The 16660-nt window shown below is 42.6% G+C and overlaps 1 protein-coding gene across 6 annotated transcripts in view; it reads left to right on the forward strand.

Annotated features, from left to right (window-relative positions):
• Window positions 1-292: 292 nt before the first annotated feature.
• The window catches only part of SLC7A1 (solute carrier family 7 member 1), a 67365-nt gene continuing 50997 nt past the window's right edge, over window positions 293-16660 (forward strand). For 3 of the 6 annotated variants that reach the window (XR_009762880.1, XR_009762881.1, XM_061628486.1), the window contains exons 1-4: window positions 293-389; window positions 799-1126; window positions 1765-2000; window positions 11573-11644. Coding sequence is in view for 2 of the 6 variants with exons in the window: in XM_061628486.1 (XP_061484470.1) it covers window positions 1946-2000; window positions 11573-11644 (127 nt within the window). In the remaining 4 variants the exon portion in view is untranslated. Of the gene's footprint in view, window positions 390-798; window positions 1127-1300; window positions 1354-1764; window positions 2001-2701; window positions 2821-11572; window positions 11645-16660 lie in introns of those variants that run through there. The other 3 variants (XM_061628489.1, XM_061628488.1, XM_061628487.1) reach the window with 3 other exon arrangements.

Consider the following 16660-nt stretch of genomic DNA (forward strand, 5'->3'; position numbering starts at 1 on the left):
AATAAACAAAGAATTTGACAACACAGGCAGCTCCAGGGTAAATATCCCAAATAACTAAATCCAGTTTCTCAGCAGCCGAGACGAGGAAGGCTAAAATGCTATTGGCCTTTCAAACGAACTCCTCTTGCCGCGACGCGTGGAAAAGTAAACCAGGATGACGGCCATGCCGTCACCAGGATCGTTCCCTCCCTTTCCCCTGGCCCTCTCCTGTTCCCTCTCTCTGTCTCTTGCGCGCTCTTTCTTTCTCAACCATTCTCTCTCCCTTCCCTCCCCCTTATCAGGACTTTTTTCCCCAAGCAATGACGCGGGAGAACAACGAAGAGGCGGAGACGCTTTGAACTTGCCGCCTCCTAACCGCCTAAAAGAGGAGCAGGAGTGGTGGTGATGAAGTACGTACGTGTGGCTGGGGAGAGGTGGCTGCAGTAAGAGGAAGCCGAGACGCAGCTGGCCCCGTTCACAGCCCTGTCCTCAGGCACACCCTTTGGGCGGGAATGTTGATGGTGGAGAAAGGCACGTGCGGGCGCGCTTTGCGTCTTTTTGCGCGCGTATCGGAGCCCGGGTTGGCTTTCGAATACGCAAACGCTGGAAGAGGCGAGACCCGTTGAGGGACGTTTCACAATCCGTGGGGAGCTTAGTTAGGAACGCTTCTACCCTTCCATGCCCTTCTTTTCAGCCAGCAGCAAGGCGCACTCTTGCCGCTCTGCGTCCTCTCCCTCACTTTCTCTCCTCCTGCTATAAGGGAGGATGGTTATGAGCCACAGAGAGCCACACCCTCTCTGTCTTCTGTCTCCGCCCTAGGGCTGCTTTCATTCACTACCGAAAAGGAGGAGGAGCCCACTCGAAGAGCCTGTGGGGAGCGGGTTGTAAGGCACAGAAACGAGATCGCCTGCTATGGATCCAGCCTTGCCAATGTTAGACGGCAGCAGCAGCTCCAGCACCGTCTTCACCTTTTCCTGAGATCTCAGGAGCCGACGAGTGGTGGGCAATTGCTTCACTTTCCATTTCGTGACCAGCCTCGGGGCCCTGTCTTTACTTCTCCATCCTTTTCCACTGGCTGTTACTGCCGCTACTGTCCTCTCCCCCGCCGTTTTATTAGGACCTTAACCGGATCCAGGCACAGGCGAGGGTAAGTAATCAATGCGATCAGGCAGCGTTTCTCTGCTCTGCCCTTTCTTTCTCCTCTGGTCTCTACAGAGTTGGGCTGCTAGTACAATCTTGCGAGGATGCCCTGAGCGAGAGAGTGAAAGACTGCCGGAGAGCGGGAGATAGTGGCGGCAGAAGGAGGGCACGCGAGGATTCGGAGGGAGCCCCGGGACCACGCGGGTTCGGATCGCCGATCTCCCCCCCCCGTGTGTAAGCGAGATCGTGCGTGCGACTTTTTAGCCTGGCCCGACCGCCTCTCTAGGAACCTCAACACCGGTCTAGCATGTGCTTAGGACCTCAGCGGCGTGCTATGCGAGGAATCCATTTTGCTAGCCGCGTGGTGCATGATGCAATATTTACAGTGTGAGCGACAGCGAGATGTGGAGGAAGTCGGGAGAGTGCGCCCTGCTTAGATAGACTCGGGGATCGGGCCGTTGGGCTGGAGGCTTCAGATCGCCTTTCCTTTCCTCCCTCCCCCCCCTTTACAGTGAGCTCTCCGGCGGGAGGGCTGACGAACGCTTCCCTTCCCCAGCTGTAGACCACAGGCGCTGATGGGCTGATTTAATTTGGCTTTGGGGATGAAAGATGTCCTGCCTTAAATGGTGCTTTTTTCTGTCACAGGGGCGGTGGTGGTTCTATACAGTGAGTCATCACTAAAGCGCAAGCCCGTTCTCGCCGCTGGTCTACGGTGTTGTAGCGGGGACTGTCCCACGAATGTTAGCATTCCTTTTGCTTTGGCTCGGGATATCCGTCTGATGCAATTAACCTACGGATTAAATGAGAAGCGATGAGCTAGTTATTTATGGTAAAGAACCTTCTCGTCGTGGCCTTTTTGCAAGGGAGAAGGGATCTCAGAGGTAAGATATATAAGAATTGGCTGCTCAGACTCATGTACCCAATTCTCTGTTTTTAGGTATTAGACCCCCCTTTTTTGTCTGTGTAGTTAAGCTGCTTAATTTCCTCCTGATGATGGATGGAAATGGCCTTCAAGTCGATCCCGACTTATGGCAACCCTACGAATAGGGTTTCCATTGCCTTCCTCTGAGGCTGAGAGGCAGTGACTGGCCCAAGGTCACCCAGTGAGCTTCATGGCTGTGTGGGGATTTGAACCCTGGTCTCCTAGCTCCTAGTCCAACACCTTAACCAATACACCACACTGGCTCTCATTTCCTCCTGATAATGTATATTAAAAAAACTAAAAGCCAGAACTCTCAAGTAGTTGCAATGAAGCCCAGGTAAGCCAAGACAGATTGCTTGTGTTTGCTCATCATTTAAAGCCATAAAGTTGGTTTCAGTAACTTTCCCCTGCTTCTGCCTCTAAACTGCAGTGGAAATTTTGAGTGTGGTTTGAAATTCAATGAATCCAATTTGTTTGCTTAAGTTTCTAAGGGAAACTTATCCTGTTAGGGGCAGGAAATTACAAAGGATGGTATCAAGAGATTGTTAATCACAGTTGATGTCTGATTGCTTTTCAACTAGCTGTTTTCAACAGTATTGCCTGCAGCTACTACAATGGAAATATACCACTTTCTTTGTCTGTTTGTTTATTCATTTAAAGAATTGATATATTGTACCTTCAACAAACAAAGCTTCTACAAAATATAAGCAGCAAAATGGAAATGGACTGCCTTCAAGTTGATCCTGACGTATGGCTACCCTATGAATAGGGCTTTCATGGTAAGCTGTATTCAGAGGGGGTTTACCATTACCTCCCTCTGAGGCTAGTCCTCCCTAGCTGGCTAGGGCCTGCTCAGCTTGCCACGGCTGCACAAGCCAGCCCCTTCCTTGTCCGCAACTGCCAGCTGGGGGACAACTGGGCTCCTTGGGACTATGCAGCTTGCCCACAGCTGCACAGGTGGCAGGGCACGTAACCCCTGAGCCACTCACACCCAAGAGGCATGAGCGGGGATTTGAACTCACAGACTCTGGACTCCCAGCCAGGCTCTCCTCCCCACTGTGCAGCAGTGCACTGTGCAAGCTCCCATCAAATTCCTCCCAGAAAAAACTCTTTGGCTGTTTTGCACTAACAAGGTGTCATTTGAAAGCCCATGGTTTGGTAGACAATACTTGTGCAACTTTAACAAAAGTTGCTCATGCTCTTTGGAGTTCAAATTCTGAAGTCTCGCTAGTATCCCATAGCGCTCTACTGCCAAGTGAAAAGCTGCCTAAACCAGTGTTTCTCAACCTGTTAGGCATACCCCCCCAAGGGGTGTGTATGAAGATCTTGGGGTGGCGGCGGCGAGTGTTTCCAGAAAAATATGTACAATATAAGTAAAATCAAATAATTTTTTTAAAAAAGTATAAGTACTTTGATTTGTTGTTATTACTAAGCCCAAAATTTTATTTATAATTAAAAGTCACAATATTTCAATCCTTTTGAAAATTCATATAAAATATTTAGGGGAGCCATGTTTTTAGGGTGTGTGGGATTTTTGTATTAGCTAAAAGGGAGCATAGGTTAAAAAGGTTGATAAATCCTGGACTAGACCATCTGTAATATCAGAGCAGTAAGTCAGCAACACAGCTAAACGAGTGGCAGCGAGGGGGGAAGCTTACCTCACAGTGACCTCTGAGTGCATCTAAGCTGCTGTGTGACACTCTTGGCTTGTGGGGTCATAAGGGTACAAGCAGGCACTTTATCAGAATACTGGCCCATCTAGACCAAGATTGTTTAGAATAAACCCATCATGGCTCTTCAGCAAGGGTATTATCTAGCCACAATTTCCCTTAACTGAAAATCAGGCTTGTTTTCACTTCCAAGTGTTTCAGGGTTTTTTATTGACACAATCTTAACTTGAGTTTGCTTTGTGATAACAGCTGTCTGAAGCAGTGTTTTAAGTTGTTCCTCTTCTTAGTTTGCTGCTAAACTGTGCACACTTCATTAAAGCCAGAGACACTGAACATGAGAAACAAAGAACTGGTAGTGTTAGAAAAGTTTGGATCCCTGTTAACAAAAGTTCCATGGACGTGCTTGGCCTTCCTTCTCCTTTGGCCACAGGGGACTGGTTTGGTTTTCATACTGCCACTGACTACTGTTATGGGAATAAGTCCTAGCTTATGTACTTCCTCCTCCAGCATGGCCACGAGGAGGAGTTCAGAAGCTTTTGGTTCTGTTTTGGATGCAGTTTAGCATTTCACCTGAACTTGACCAACAGTGGTTAATCTTAGCAATGCTTCACTGAAATAAGTAAACTTCAAATAATAGTTTTAAGGAGTTGACTTATTTAAGCAAACCATAGTTAGGAGTAACTGCATTTTAGGGACTGGATGTCATACTAAACTGTGGTTAGTTTATAAAGTGGAAGCTTCCAATCATCTTGCAGCCATGCTGGAGGAGGAAGGGATGAGTGCATGAGCCTGAGGCTTCTCTTGTCTCGCTCATAAGGCTAAACAATGCTTCACTGTTATATGCAAACTCCTGTATTCTCATTTCGACGATGCCTTGGATCAGATGTAATAACAAACTATAGTTTACAGTTACATGAGTGAGCCACCATGAGCGTTGGACTTCCTTCCCCTCCCACTCTTTATGATGTGCAAGGGGAAATGATTTTAAAGCATTTTTCCTGCTCAGCAATGAATTGTGGCATGTTGCTGTGTCCAAACTCTGAAAACGATGGTTTGTTCAAATTGCAGTTGGTTAGTCGAAATATTAAACCAGAATCCTGGCTTGATATCCTGGAGTGTTAACAAACCACCATTTGCCAAGTTTGGGCTAATTAGAAATCACCATTTGTTGTTGATCAAGAATGGAAGTGTTAAATCTCTCCTCTTCATCTGTGTGTGGGATGGAAAGGGGCAGCATGCAAGCCTGAGGCATGTAACAACAAACCATAGTTTGTTACATCTGAACCATGCCAACAATATTAGCTGGCACCATAATTTCTCAACTCCTGGGGTAACCTCACTTGATGCTGAGATGTGAGAAAGGAAAAGGTGGGTGAAGCTGAGGCAATAAATAAGAGCAGTGTAAGTGTGTGAACCAGTTCAAGTTAATGGAGGCTTCCCCTTTTTTATTACTTTATACATATCATAATTGTAATTATTATTCTAAAAATCATATAATAATTATGGTGTAATTATATAAGAACAAACTCTCAAGCTTTGAAAGCTTTGTTTCCACTTGTCTTTTGAGGCATTTTGTCTCCAGTCACTTTCTTAGGAACAATTCATGCTGCCTTTTCTCACTCATGAGAATAATCTGCTCAGATGAGCTACTAGGCTGTGGAGCTGATAGTGATATCTATATACTCGCCAGTATTCATTTCAGAGCATAAGCTGGGATGGACATTGCTGCAGTAATTTGTGATACATTATGCTGGCCACACGCAAGTGGGCCTACTTACCATATTGATGGTTGTGGTATTTGCATGAGTCATGCAGAGGAGTAATTGGGCCTCAAAAGTGTTTTGTCTCCTTGATGCTGGCATGGATCTTCTAAAACAGCTCCAAGCAAGAGGTATGGGAGAACTAAAACAAGATGATATGATAAAACAGGAAATCTTGATGAAACACTTAAGCAGGTATACACACATCAGCCTGTACGGTGCCTGTACATGTAATAACCCTTTCAACCTAATCATATCTTCTGATATAATTTTGTTTGTTTCCTTGGTTTCTCAGAATTAACAATGATCAGGTAGACTGAGAATGTAGTTTTGGCTCTGTTCCTGATTAAAGTCTTAGCCTTTTGTGGATGTGACTCTCTTCATAGTTAATTTGCTTGTCTCATTAACTGTTGCTACGTCAACGTAGCCTGTTGGAACTTGTGACTCTACCTCTACAGTTATTTCCCATTCAGCATTTAATTTTCCTTCTTCCAAGCTTTCTCCCATAATAGCATTTCAACTGATAGAAATAACTCTTATGACAACTTGGTGATAGGTAAAAGATTAAAACAGAGAGGCTACATCTCACTGACGTTTATTACGATGTTAGTGTTATATATAGGAACATAGAAAGCTGCTATATACTGAGTGAGATCTAACTAGTTTGGTGTTGTCTACACAAGCCTTCCTCAACCTAGTGCCCTCCAGATGTTTTGGACTATTACTCCTATCACCTTCAGCCAGCAGGCTGGTCTATACTGACTGGTCACAGCTCTCCAGGGTTCTAGGCAAGAGTTTCCCAGCCCTGCCTGGAGATACCAAGGATTGAACCTAGGGCCATGTGCTCTACCATTGAGCAAAGGACCTTCTGCATAAATAATCATCCACATGTTAATGCCTGGTTTTGAACTGCAGACCTTTTGTGTGTTAGACAATGCACTAGGTTCAACAGATGTAAATGTGTACCTGTGTAGGACCTCGGTTCAGTGTAGCAGTTAACAGGGAATCTTATTAGTGTTAATGGTGATTCATGTTGGTATTGATGCAACAAGAAACAGTCACTAAGGCTGGTGGGCTTGGGGGATTCTCATATGAGAAAAGCCACCATTTGGAAAGTAGATTCAAAAAGAAAAAAAAAACAGGGAAAAAAATTTCCCCCATTTTTTCCCTAGGTTTCACATCTCTAGTACAGATACAGAAAAAAACAGTATTTTCCTGTGTCAGTCAGCTGAACTTGCAACTTGTGATCTTTTAGGTAGCTCCTTTCCTTTTCCAGTGAGAGAAGAGCAGCATTCTTGGGAATCCTCAGCCCTTGATATCTCTGTTGTAAAAATTCTTAGGAAATGAGCTTGTTTATTTTTTGTAAGTACTGTAAAACTTGCTTTAAGAATAGGGAGACGGGCAGATCTTGTACAACTTATTCCATGGAACTAGGGTGTCTAAAAATGATGGGAGGAAACTGCTAGAATACTTCCCAGAATCGTGCTCTGCAGTCCAGAAACTCCTTTGCCAAACTGCAGACCTGTATAATTCCATGTGTCGTATTGCTAATGTGGCATATTTGCCTTTCCACCCCATTTGCTTGTGGTTCTTTGGCTCATCATCATGGAGCAGCAGGAGGAAGTAGGCAGCTATTAAGCAAACCAGAAACAGTCTCCTCAACATGGCACCCTCCAGATGTTTTGGACTACAGTTCCCATCATGTCCAATGGTCAGAGATGATGGGAGTTATAGTCCAACAACATCTGGAGGGCACCAACTTGGGAAAGGCTGCCATAAAACATCGGTGTGTGGGCATGTGTGCTTGTGCATGCACCTGTTGTGCAAACATTTTCCACCATAGGTGTAGGTCAGAGAAGAATACACACATGCAATATTCCCCGGACAGCTTTTTAATTTTTCCAAGAAAAAAAATTGTGTTTTTTTCCCCCAGGAACAATGAAAATCTACCCTTCCTTCCCTTTAAATATTTTATCTGTTAGATAGGCAATTTTTTTTAAATGTAAGACCATCTACAGCATTGGAGCATGATAATTCTGATACATTACCACTCAGATTTAAGATGCATTTAGAAGGTGCTGCCATCTTTGTGATGGGAGCATATAAGGCCTTAATTACTTGTGAATTGCTGCTTGTTGTCATCTGGAGAACTTTCGCCTAGTTTGGAGATACTTGAAGCAAGTATTTTGATTTCTTCTGTCATTTTGGCCTTGTATCTGTCTTGTGGTTAACCTTTCCATCTCTCCCTTCAAACAACCGTGACACAGATGTTTTGCTTGTACAAAAATTAAGGCATTTATAGTTTTAATTTCATAAGTATGCCAAGTTGCACAATTTTGTATTCTAACTTAAGTTATAAATTATATATTTTATGTTGTTAAAGCAGTAAAATTTAAGCTTGATATGAAAGTTAGTGTATTCTTCACTTTTTTTCATGACTTCAGAATTTCTGGAAATTTTACATAGGCATCAAATTACCATATCTGGTATCTGACAATTGTGTGCTTACTACCAAGGCCTCTATGTTTTTAATTTCATAGGTTTTATCTATTGCTGTTAAAATAAGAACACAGTTGAAATTCTATAACTTTCTTCCAGTATACCTTGATCTCATTTCCTGACTGTCATATCTTGTAGTTCCTTAGCATGAACAGTTCACTTTTTCCCTTCATGGTTTTTAGTAATATGAGATGAGATCTAAAGATCTCTTAAGCTTTTTTCACCCAAAATGTATATTTTCACACTAGTCACATTTATAGTTTTATTTTGGACAGTGGTTTTTTTTAGTGCCTCTCCTAATATCTGCTATCTTGTGCCTTGAGATCTGCAGAGAAAGCCCTGCTCACAGCCTTGTCATGGGATGTGATATGTTGTGCAGTGACATGAGTCAGGGCCTTTCCTGTTGTGGCACCCCCAATATGGAACTCCTTTCCTAGTGGAAGTATATTTGTTCCTTTCGTTGGCAGCTTTTTGTCCCTAAATGAAGCTCCATCTTTTTCTTTGAGGCTTGTGAGGTTAGAGATTATTTGTAGACTCATCACACTTTCATCACTGTTGCTATACATTGTAGGTGCTGTTTATAATTGTAGATTATTTTTATATGAATTTTAAATCTTTTTAAAATTCGCTTTGCGATATGTGGAATCTGAATAGATGGATTGAATAAAAATGCTGTTAATAATTTTAGACAACGTGTCACAGTTGGCCATTTGTGCATTTACCAGGTTATGTGAGCTTGGTCCTGAAGTTCTTGAAAATTATGATATTTCATGCTTCTCTGCTGGAGTATTCCAAAGTCTTGGGTACAAGACTGATGTGATTGAAATTAGCCCTTGAGTTCTGGTATTTGTAGTGGTTCATAGAAACAGTAGTGGCTGATACTGTGTTGTATATCAGGTAGTGAGTGCTGCAGAGATGGTGAGATGTTGGTTCCTTAAGTCTAATGAGCAGACAACATCTTATTTATTTATTAATTAAAATTTACTGATTGCTTTATTTGTAATGGGGCAACCAAAGAAAGATGCAAAATAAATATAACATATATAATATTAATCACAAATTGGAGTCACACTATTGCATACAAGGCCAATCCATTAAAACAACGTAACAGCCATGATTAAAGCACAACTGCTATTTGTAGGAGCAGCAGCAGGCTAAAAATACAACAGCTCAGTAGCGTAGAAACCACTCTCTTTTTTTAAAAAGGATTTTTGTAGCCTCCATAGTATTTAGCATAGAGCTGGGATATTAAGGTTATGGGCACTTCTCATTTTCTCTTATAATAATAGCCAGGACTGGCTGCCATGGTGGAATGGTGCTGCACTGCTACTCTTTCGACAGCGTTGTTGTTGCTGCTGCTTACAAGGGCAGGGCTGTGGGGAGGTTGGAGCTGTGTGGGTGCACTGGTGGGAGTGCCATATTGCCTCCATTGGTGCACCTGCACAGACCCAACCTCACCACTCCTCCATCGTGGTAAGCAGCAGTAATCCTGCTGCTGCGAGGGTGGCAGAGCAGCACTGCACCAGCCGCTCCTGATAATAATAGGACAGTAGCTTTTCTAATGTTAGCAAATGGAAAGCACCTCTCTAGTGTTGTTATGTAGTGCTAGCTCATCTGGAAGTTAAAGAGGTGAAACTCCTTTAGCATCGGAAGTGAAAGAGAGATGGGCAAGAGTAACCTGTATAGTATGGCTTTGATCTAAATACAGAGCTGAGTTACAGAGTGTGCACATATTCTGTATCTTAGGAGCAAGAGTAATTTGTTATTGGTTCAGTGCCAAGTTACATTTCTAGATCTCTTAGCTGTTTTGGAGGGGCTGTGGCTCTCTGAATTTCTTCCAGTGGCTTTCAAAGTCTTGGCTGGCTTCTGCTGCCAACTTCCAACAGCTCCATTCAAATTATGCTTGTTGATTTCAATAGAGAGTGAGCTTGCTCAAACCGGTTTTCCTTGGCTGTGCTAAATAAAAAAGCAAGATATCTGCAAAAAGAGAATAAAGGAAATAATGGAGGGAAATGCTCAGGGGTATATTTCTCAGAGTAATGCAAAAACTAGTAATGCAACTTCTAGATATGTGGAAGGGTTGTAGTGCAGTAATAGAACATTTGCTTTGCATGCAAAATGCCCCAGGTTCAATCTCGGACTTCTCCAGGTAGGACTGGGAAAGATTCCTTTCTGAAAATCCTGAAGAGTTGCTGCCTGTCAGTGTAGACAATACTGAGCTAGATGGACCAGTGCTCTGGCTCTGTATGAGGTACCTTCCCATGTTTGTATGACTTCATGGAATATTCGAGTAGTCAATTGGCTAGTGTCTCTACCCTAGTAGAATTCAGGCAGGTCAGGGGAGAAGGTATGAGCCTGAGGTGTGCTTCTGATCACTTGTCTTCCATATGTCGATGTCTGATTCATAGTACTCCTATTGCTTGTTACAAAAATTATTGGTATTCATGAAAAGAATGTTAGCAGGAAGAATGCTGAAGTTGTGAAAGCTTTAACCAAACTGGTTATTCTGTAAGTAGTATTGTCAAACAAACTTCTGGATATAGTAGCTTCAGTTGGATAATGTACCAGCTCCAAGGAACACCATGTTTTCAAAGCAAACACAAAAGTAAAGTGCCATGGATGACATGCCTCTTGAGAAGCAGTCATTGGTTATAGATGTGTGTTCATGCAAATGACCCATAACATAGGAAAAAATCCTCCTTATTTTTTTCCTGGGCCTTCACATCTCTAGCATATAAATTTCACATCTCTAGCTTATAAATTTAATAAATATATAAATAAACCACTGACATCACATAACGTCAGGTGATTCAATTTAAAAGGAAGATTCAAGAATGCAGTTTTTACTCCTAATTCTTCCTTTCCAATTCTTTTAAAACTTGTTGCCTTTTTTGTCACCACAGGGTTACAGAAAAAGGTATCAAATGCAAAAAGTGCCAAATTTTACCAGGGGCTGGAAGGGAAGAATTAGGAATGCACTTAAGAGTCCTGTGCTTGACCTCATGTGACATCATGTGATAGAGGGGCGAGTGTGGTTTGGGCCACCCCACACCCAGGTCCATTTGTAGAAGTCTGGCGGGCCAGATGAGGCCAATGGGATGGAAGTTCCCCACTACTGTTCTAAATTAAAAGGGCTTAAAAATTGTATCCTTTATTCATAGAGGAGTCTCTTGATCATTTTGGTTGCTGTTTTTTTAACCTTTTCTAGTTCTCCATTATCCTTTTTGAGGTATGGTGACCTGAACTGCTATAAGCAGTTTTCCTTGATGTAGCACTAAGGTGAACTTCCTGCCAGTTTTCTGCTTGAAAGTTTTCTCCTTGCATGATGGTGTGTTCTCCCCCTCTCCTCCTTGTGTGCGCTCTCTAAATCTGTTTTGGGTTTCCTCCCAACCCTCCAGAGCAGAATTGGGGATGGCATGGGGCACAGAGGCAGGGAGTAGGGCAGAGAAGTCCCTTTGCATTAGAGGCAGTCCTCGCACTAGTGTGTTTATTTAGCCAGTTCAGACTCGAGTCGCGTTTAAGTGAAAGAGGACTTTTTGCCCCAATGTGCATCAGCTTACATTTTCCATTTTTTCCTAAATAATTTCATTCTCTGTTTTCAGAAAGAATACAAAGAAATCAAGGGAACGCTGAACAAACTTGGAACGCCCCCTACAAAATATTATCACATACAGGTGAGAGTTCAGAGGAAACTAAATTTAAAATTCAAGAAACCCACCCCATTACCCATAAATAATAACAACAGCAAACGATAAAGCAAGGTAAGGGAAGCCTTTCTGGTAAGCATTCAGGTGAGTAACAGAGAAAATAGCAAAGACACAACAAACCAATGCATTATGTGCCGAGTGCTGAGGGGACTGGACTGTCTTATACCCTTTACATTTAAGTAAAATATGCTAAATAAAACCAATAAACACAACCTAGTTTATAGATTAAGCCCACAGCGACCACCATACAATGTCAGGCATTCGATATCTGTATATATTGTGCTGGATAAAAGAGATAAAATCATACAATTCCCCTATGAAGTAATCATTTTTGCTTGACCCTGTAATACCTTTAATCTACAAGTAATTCTTTTCCACCACAGCCAGTTGCCAGATTTATTTTTTGTTCTAATAGTTGTGGCTCCAATAATGTCTCTCCAAAACCTGGCTAAAGTCAGCTGAGCTGCTGTCAATAAGTGTCTAAACATATTCTTATTTCAAATCTGCATTATTACCATCAAACAGATTAAGCAAAGCCAATTGGGGGTCATGTCCACTGGTGACTTGACGATTTTTGTGATCTGCTTAAAAACCATTGCCCAGAAGTTCCACGTTTTCCATTTTAATGCCTGTTCACCCAGTTTGGGGAGATCTTTTTGAAGCTCCTCGTAATCCCTTTTTGTTTTTACTCCCCGGAGCAATTTGGTTGCATTGACAAACTTGGCCATCTCATTGCTCACCTCTGCTCCAGGACATTTATGAATAAGTTAAAAAGCCCTGGTATCAATGCATATCCTTGGCAGACTCTACTTCTTATATCACTCCATTGTAAGAACTGCCCATTTATTTCTCCTATTTGCTTCCTATTTTTTAACCAGTTACTGATCTAAAAGGTAATCTGTGCTCTTAACCCATGACTGCTAAGCGTACCAAGGAATTTTTGGTGAAGAACTTCATTGAAAGCTTTTTTGAAATCTAAGTACACAATGTTTACTGAATCATTCCTATTCATGCCCTTATTGACACTCAAAGTACCCTAAAGATTAGTTAGATAGGGGCTATCCTTGCAGCAACCTTGCTAGTTCTTCATCAGCAAGATCTGTTCTGCTTGGTAATTGATTCTTTAATGTTTTCTACCTTTTTTTAACCTGTTTTTTCTAACCAACCTGTAATTTCCCAGGTCTCTTCTCTACCCTGGATCAGTTTTTAAAAATTGGTGTGACATTCGCCACTTCCCAGTCCTCAAGTATGGAAACTGATCTTAGGTAGAAGCTAAATATTATTGTTAGATGATCAGCAATTTCACATTTAAGTTCTTTAAGAACTCCCTCATTAATCCCAATGCCTTCCTCTTGCCCTTGGTGGTACCTTTACCACAGATCAAGATACATTCTAGCTGAGCTTCTGTTATTGTGGCTTTGAATGCCCCTTCCCCTGCATTCTGGAGCAATTTAACTCTCTTGACTTTCTGCTTCAACTTCCTTTTAAGCAATCCCCTCAGTTTTGAAAAGCTTCCTCTTTTGAAGTCAAATGTGGTTGACATGACCTTCCTTAGCAGTTGTCCATTTAGATATATGCAGAATTTGATAGCGCTGTGGTTGCTGTTTCCAGTTTGTTCAATAAAGCTTCCATCGTGCGCCATGTTCTGGGTGCCACTTTAAATCCAGAGTCACTTCCCTTCAGTTCAGTTCCATGGCCAACTGCTCTGGGCACAGCCATGTAGGGTATCCAGAAATTGTACTACTTTGTCCTGACGTGGATTTACCTAGTCTATGTGAGGGTAATTGAAGTTGCTCATTACCATCACACTTCCTCTTTTGAATGCCTCCTTTATTTCATTCTTCACGTCAAGAACATCCTGGGCGTTTCAGTCAAATGGGCAACAACATGTTCCCAATACTAAATCCTATACATACATAGGACCATACATAGGGTTGTATTCAGCTAATTCCTACTCCTGTCTATTAACTTCAGGGTGTTTACTCTGAGCAGGACTAGAATTGAATGCCATACATAGTTCCAGTGAACACAGTAGGACTTAATTCTGATTAAACATACAAAGGGTTGCATTTTAGGTCTTTGATTTTGCTGAGTGACTTCCTTTTCATTGTTTTGAGTGACTGAGCATATGTGAGTATGTAAAGCGAGCTCTAAATAAAATATTTAAAACTATTATGCGCCAAATTCTGCACTGTCAAGCATGCTGTGTGCAGCAAAGAAGGATTACAGTAGCACACACATGAGCTTAGTTGCCACTGTGTCGTTTAAGTAGTACTTTAATCATTTGAGCATACCCATTTATATCCTGCACAACATGGGACCCAGAAAGCAGAATGCAGTCTACTAACCATGCTGAAGGATGTGAGCCTGCATGTCAGCACCTTGACAACTCTTAATTTCCTCTCATTTGCTCTCCCCTTGAAGGAGCAGATACACATTTTAGGGGTGCTCTTAGAGTCAACATTGTTACTTGAGGCCCAGGTGGCCTCTGTAGCTAGGAGTACCTATGCCTGGCTTTGGTGCATTATCTATGGCCTTTTCTAGAAAGGAATAACCTGGCTACAGTTATCCATTCTCTGGTAGCCTCCAGGTTGTTGTAATGTGCTCTAAGAGGGACTGCTCTTGAAGATGGTCTAGTATAGCTAGTGCAAAATGTGCTGATGAGAGCAGGAGGCCACTCGCATATTAAACAGCTACATTGGCAGCGTTTTGCCTTCTGGGTCCAATTCTAGGTGCTTATGTTGACATCTAAAGCTCTGAATGACCTGGGGACCAGATGAGAGAGGGCTTTTTTTCTACATCAGTCTTCCTCTTCGCTACCATCAGCAGGTGAGGCTCTCTTGATAGTCCCTCCCTTGAATAAGGTGTGCAGTATTTGGATCTGTGGAAGAGTCTTTTCAGTGTTGGCTCCATGGTTATGGAATTATATCCCCACTGAGGTGATATGGGATGTGCTCCCCTGGATGTGATGGTATTCCTGTGGAATTTTTTTTTTGGGGGGGTGGGGAGGTCTTGTCTGAGAATGAATGCTACCTGTTGGCTTGGTAACACTGGTTGTGTGACCTGCTCATTCCACTACCTTTCGAAGAGAGCTTTTATAAGTTCTTTTGAAAACATCTTCCTGGTACTTAGCCTTTCCCCCTCAAGGGTTATGAGCTGGCCTGTTCTTCCAATAAAACCCGCAGTCTCTCCATCTATTAAGTGGAGCACACTCTCTGTAATCATATTGTCCAGTTCAGCTATGCCAGTTACAAGAGATGCTTGTGGAACTTGCATTCCTGGTTTCCATGGCGATATGACTGCCATGGCCCTCTGCTAAAACTCTAGACTCAGACCTAGTTCTCGCTGAAGTAATAAACTTACATCTGGGCTATAGCATTTCAGATGGCAGGGAGACTTCATGAATTCATGCTAACCCATACAGTGTATTCTCCCCATATAGAAGATAATCTAGAAGGCTTCTATCCTGTTCCTCTATGTGCCCAATTTTTGTTTTTGTTTTTGTTTGGAGGAGCATTCAACCATTTGAACCCTGCCTGCAACTCTGAAGCGATTAGACCAGATTTACCACCTCAGTCACGGTGTATTTTGTGTTTTGCAGTGTTAGTGTTACAGCAAATGTTGATTGTAGCCTCAGTTCTAAGTTTGCGTAAAATGTTCCATGTGTTCAATGATGGGGTTCTTCAGTTCCCATCCCCACAGAAAGTGTGCGGTTGCTCTCTGGTAAGCATGATGGAATCTAGTTTTCCTCCTAGGTTAGGGGGTGGGGATGATGGTGGAAGGGATCACCCCCACAGTTTTGTGGTACTTCAGAGGGCTTAAAAACTCCAGAAGAACTTTGCAGGCAAGCTTGGAATCCCTAGCTCCAAGGTTGGGAGGAAATCTCAGGCGCTTGAAGCACCTTGGAAGTGCAGAGCTAAAACAGCAATTCCCACCCCTTACCCCGCCCAGGTCTAGAGAAGAAAGTTGACACTTGTTGCCTCGGAGTGCCTTCGAGGTGTGGGGCTAAACAGATAACAACTCCTAGCCTTACTTTCTAAAGCAAGAGAGGACAGTTGGGGCTTGTTCTGCTGCTCTGCTTCAAACCTCAGCTTGGAGCCGGAGTGGAGTGTGTGTGTGTGGGCTTGGAATTGTCCCCACAATTACACTGGGCTTTTGAGTTCTTCTGCAGTGCAACTGTGGGGATTGTACCCATCACCTTTCTCAGTTTGGATCTAGAGAGGGAGGGTAGAAATGATAGCTCATCCCTCCCCATCTCTGAGTTCTAGAGCTGGGGAGGGTAAAGGGACAGTCCCTAACCGTGCATATACATGGCCAGAAGCAAGTCTGCTCTTCCCCTTGGAGGAAGAACAGGTGTGTGGTGCCCATTATGATGGATGAATCTGTCAGTTTTGGTTTCTCTTAATTTTTCCAGTGTTAAGTTCAGTTTGGTTGTTCACAAGAAAATTTGTTTTTGTACCCAATTTTGACTAATATAGGCAATTTCACCTAATATAAGGCATTTATACCAGAGTTTTACTTTTGTGTGCATTTAACCCTTCTACATGCACTTTTAATGCAATTTATAGTTGGAAACCAGCTTTCCAAAATTGGAAGAAGGGTGAATTTTGAAGGATAGCTGCGCTTTGGTTCGCATATTTGTTTGGAAAGTGAATTTTTGGTAGGTTTGGATGAAAATGTGAACAAATTAATTTGTACTCCTTTGCTGGGGTCCACAAGTTTTTTTTTCTTGGTGACTACCGAGGGCAGCCAAAATTGGTTAACTCCTGTTCAGTGAAAAAACTTACCAGCAAGCCTGTAACATGTACCATGCTTCAGTTTGATGTTTCTCCCCTGCTTTATGAAATATGTATTTGTAATGCTGCATTTTTGTCCAGATAGGAACAGATCTATACTCATGATACACAGAGATATATCCTCCTTTCCTTAATTTGTTGTTTTCTCTGCTGTTGACTTTGGATTGAAAATCCCTTCGGGCTCGGA

The sequence above is a fragment of the Rhineura floridana genome, chromosome 5, assembly GCF_030035675.1.
Source record: "Rhineura floridana isolate rRhiFlo1 chromosome 5, rRhiFlo1.hap2, whole genome shotgun sequence".
Lineage (NCBI taxonomy): Eukaryota > Metazoa > Chordata > Lepidosauria > Squamata > Rhineuridae > Rhineura > Rhineura floridana.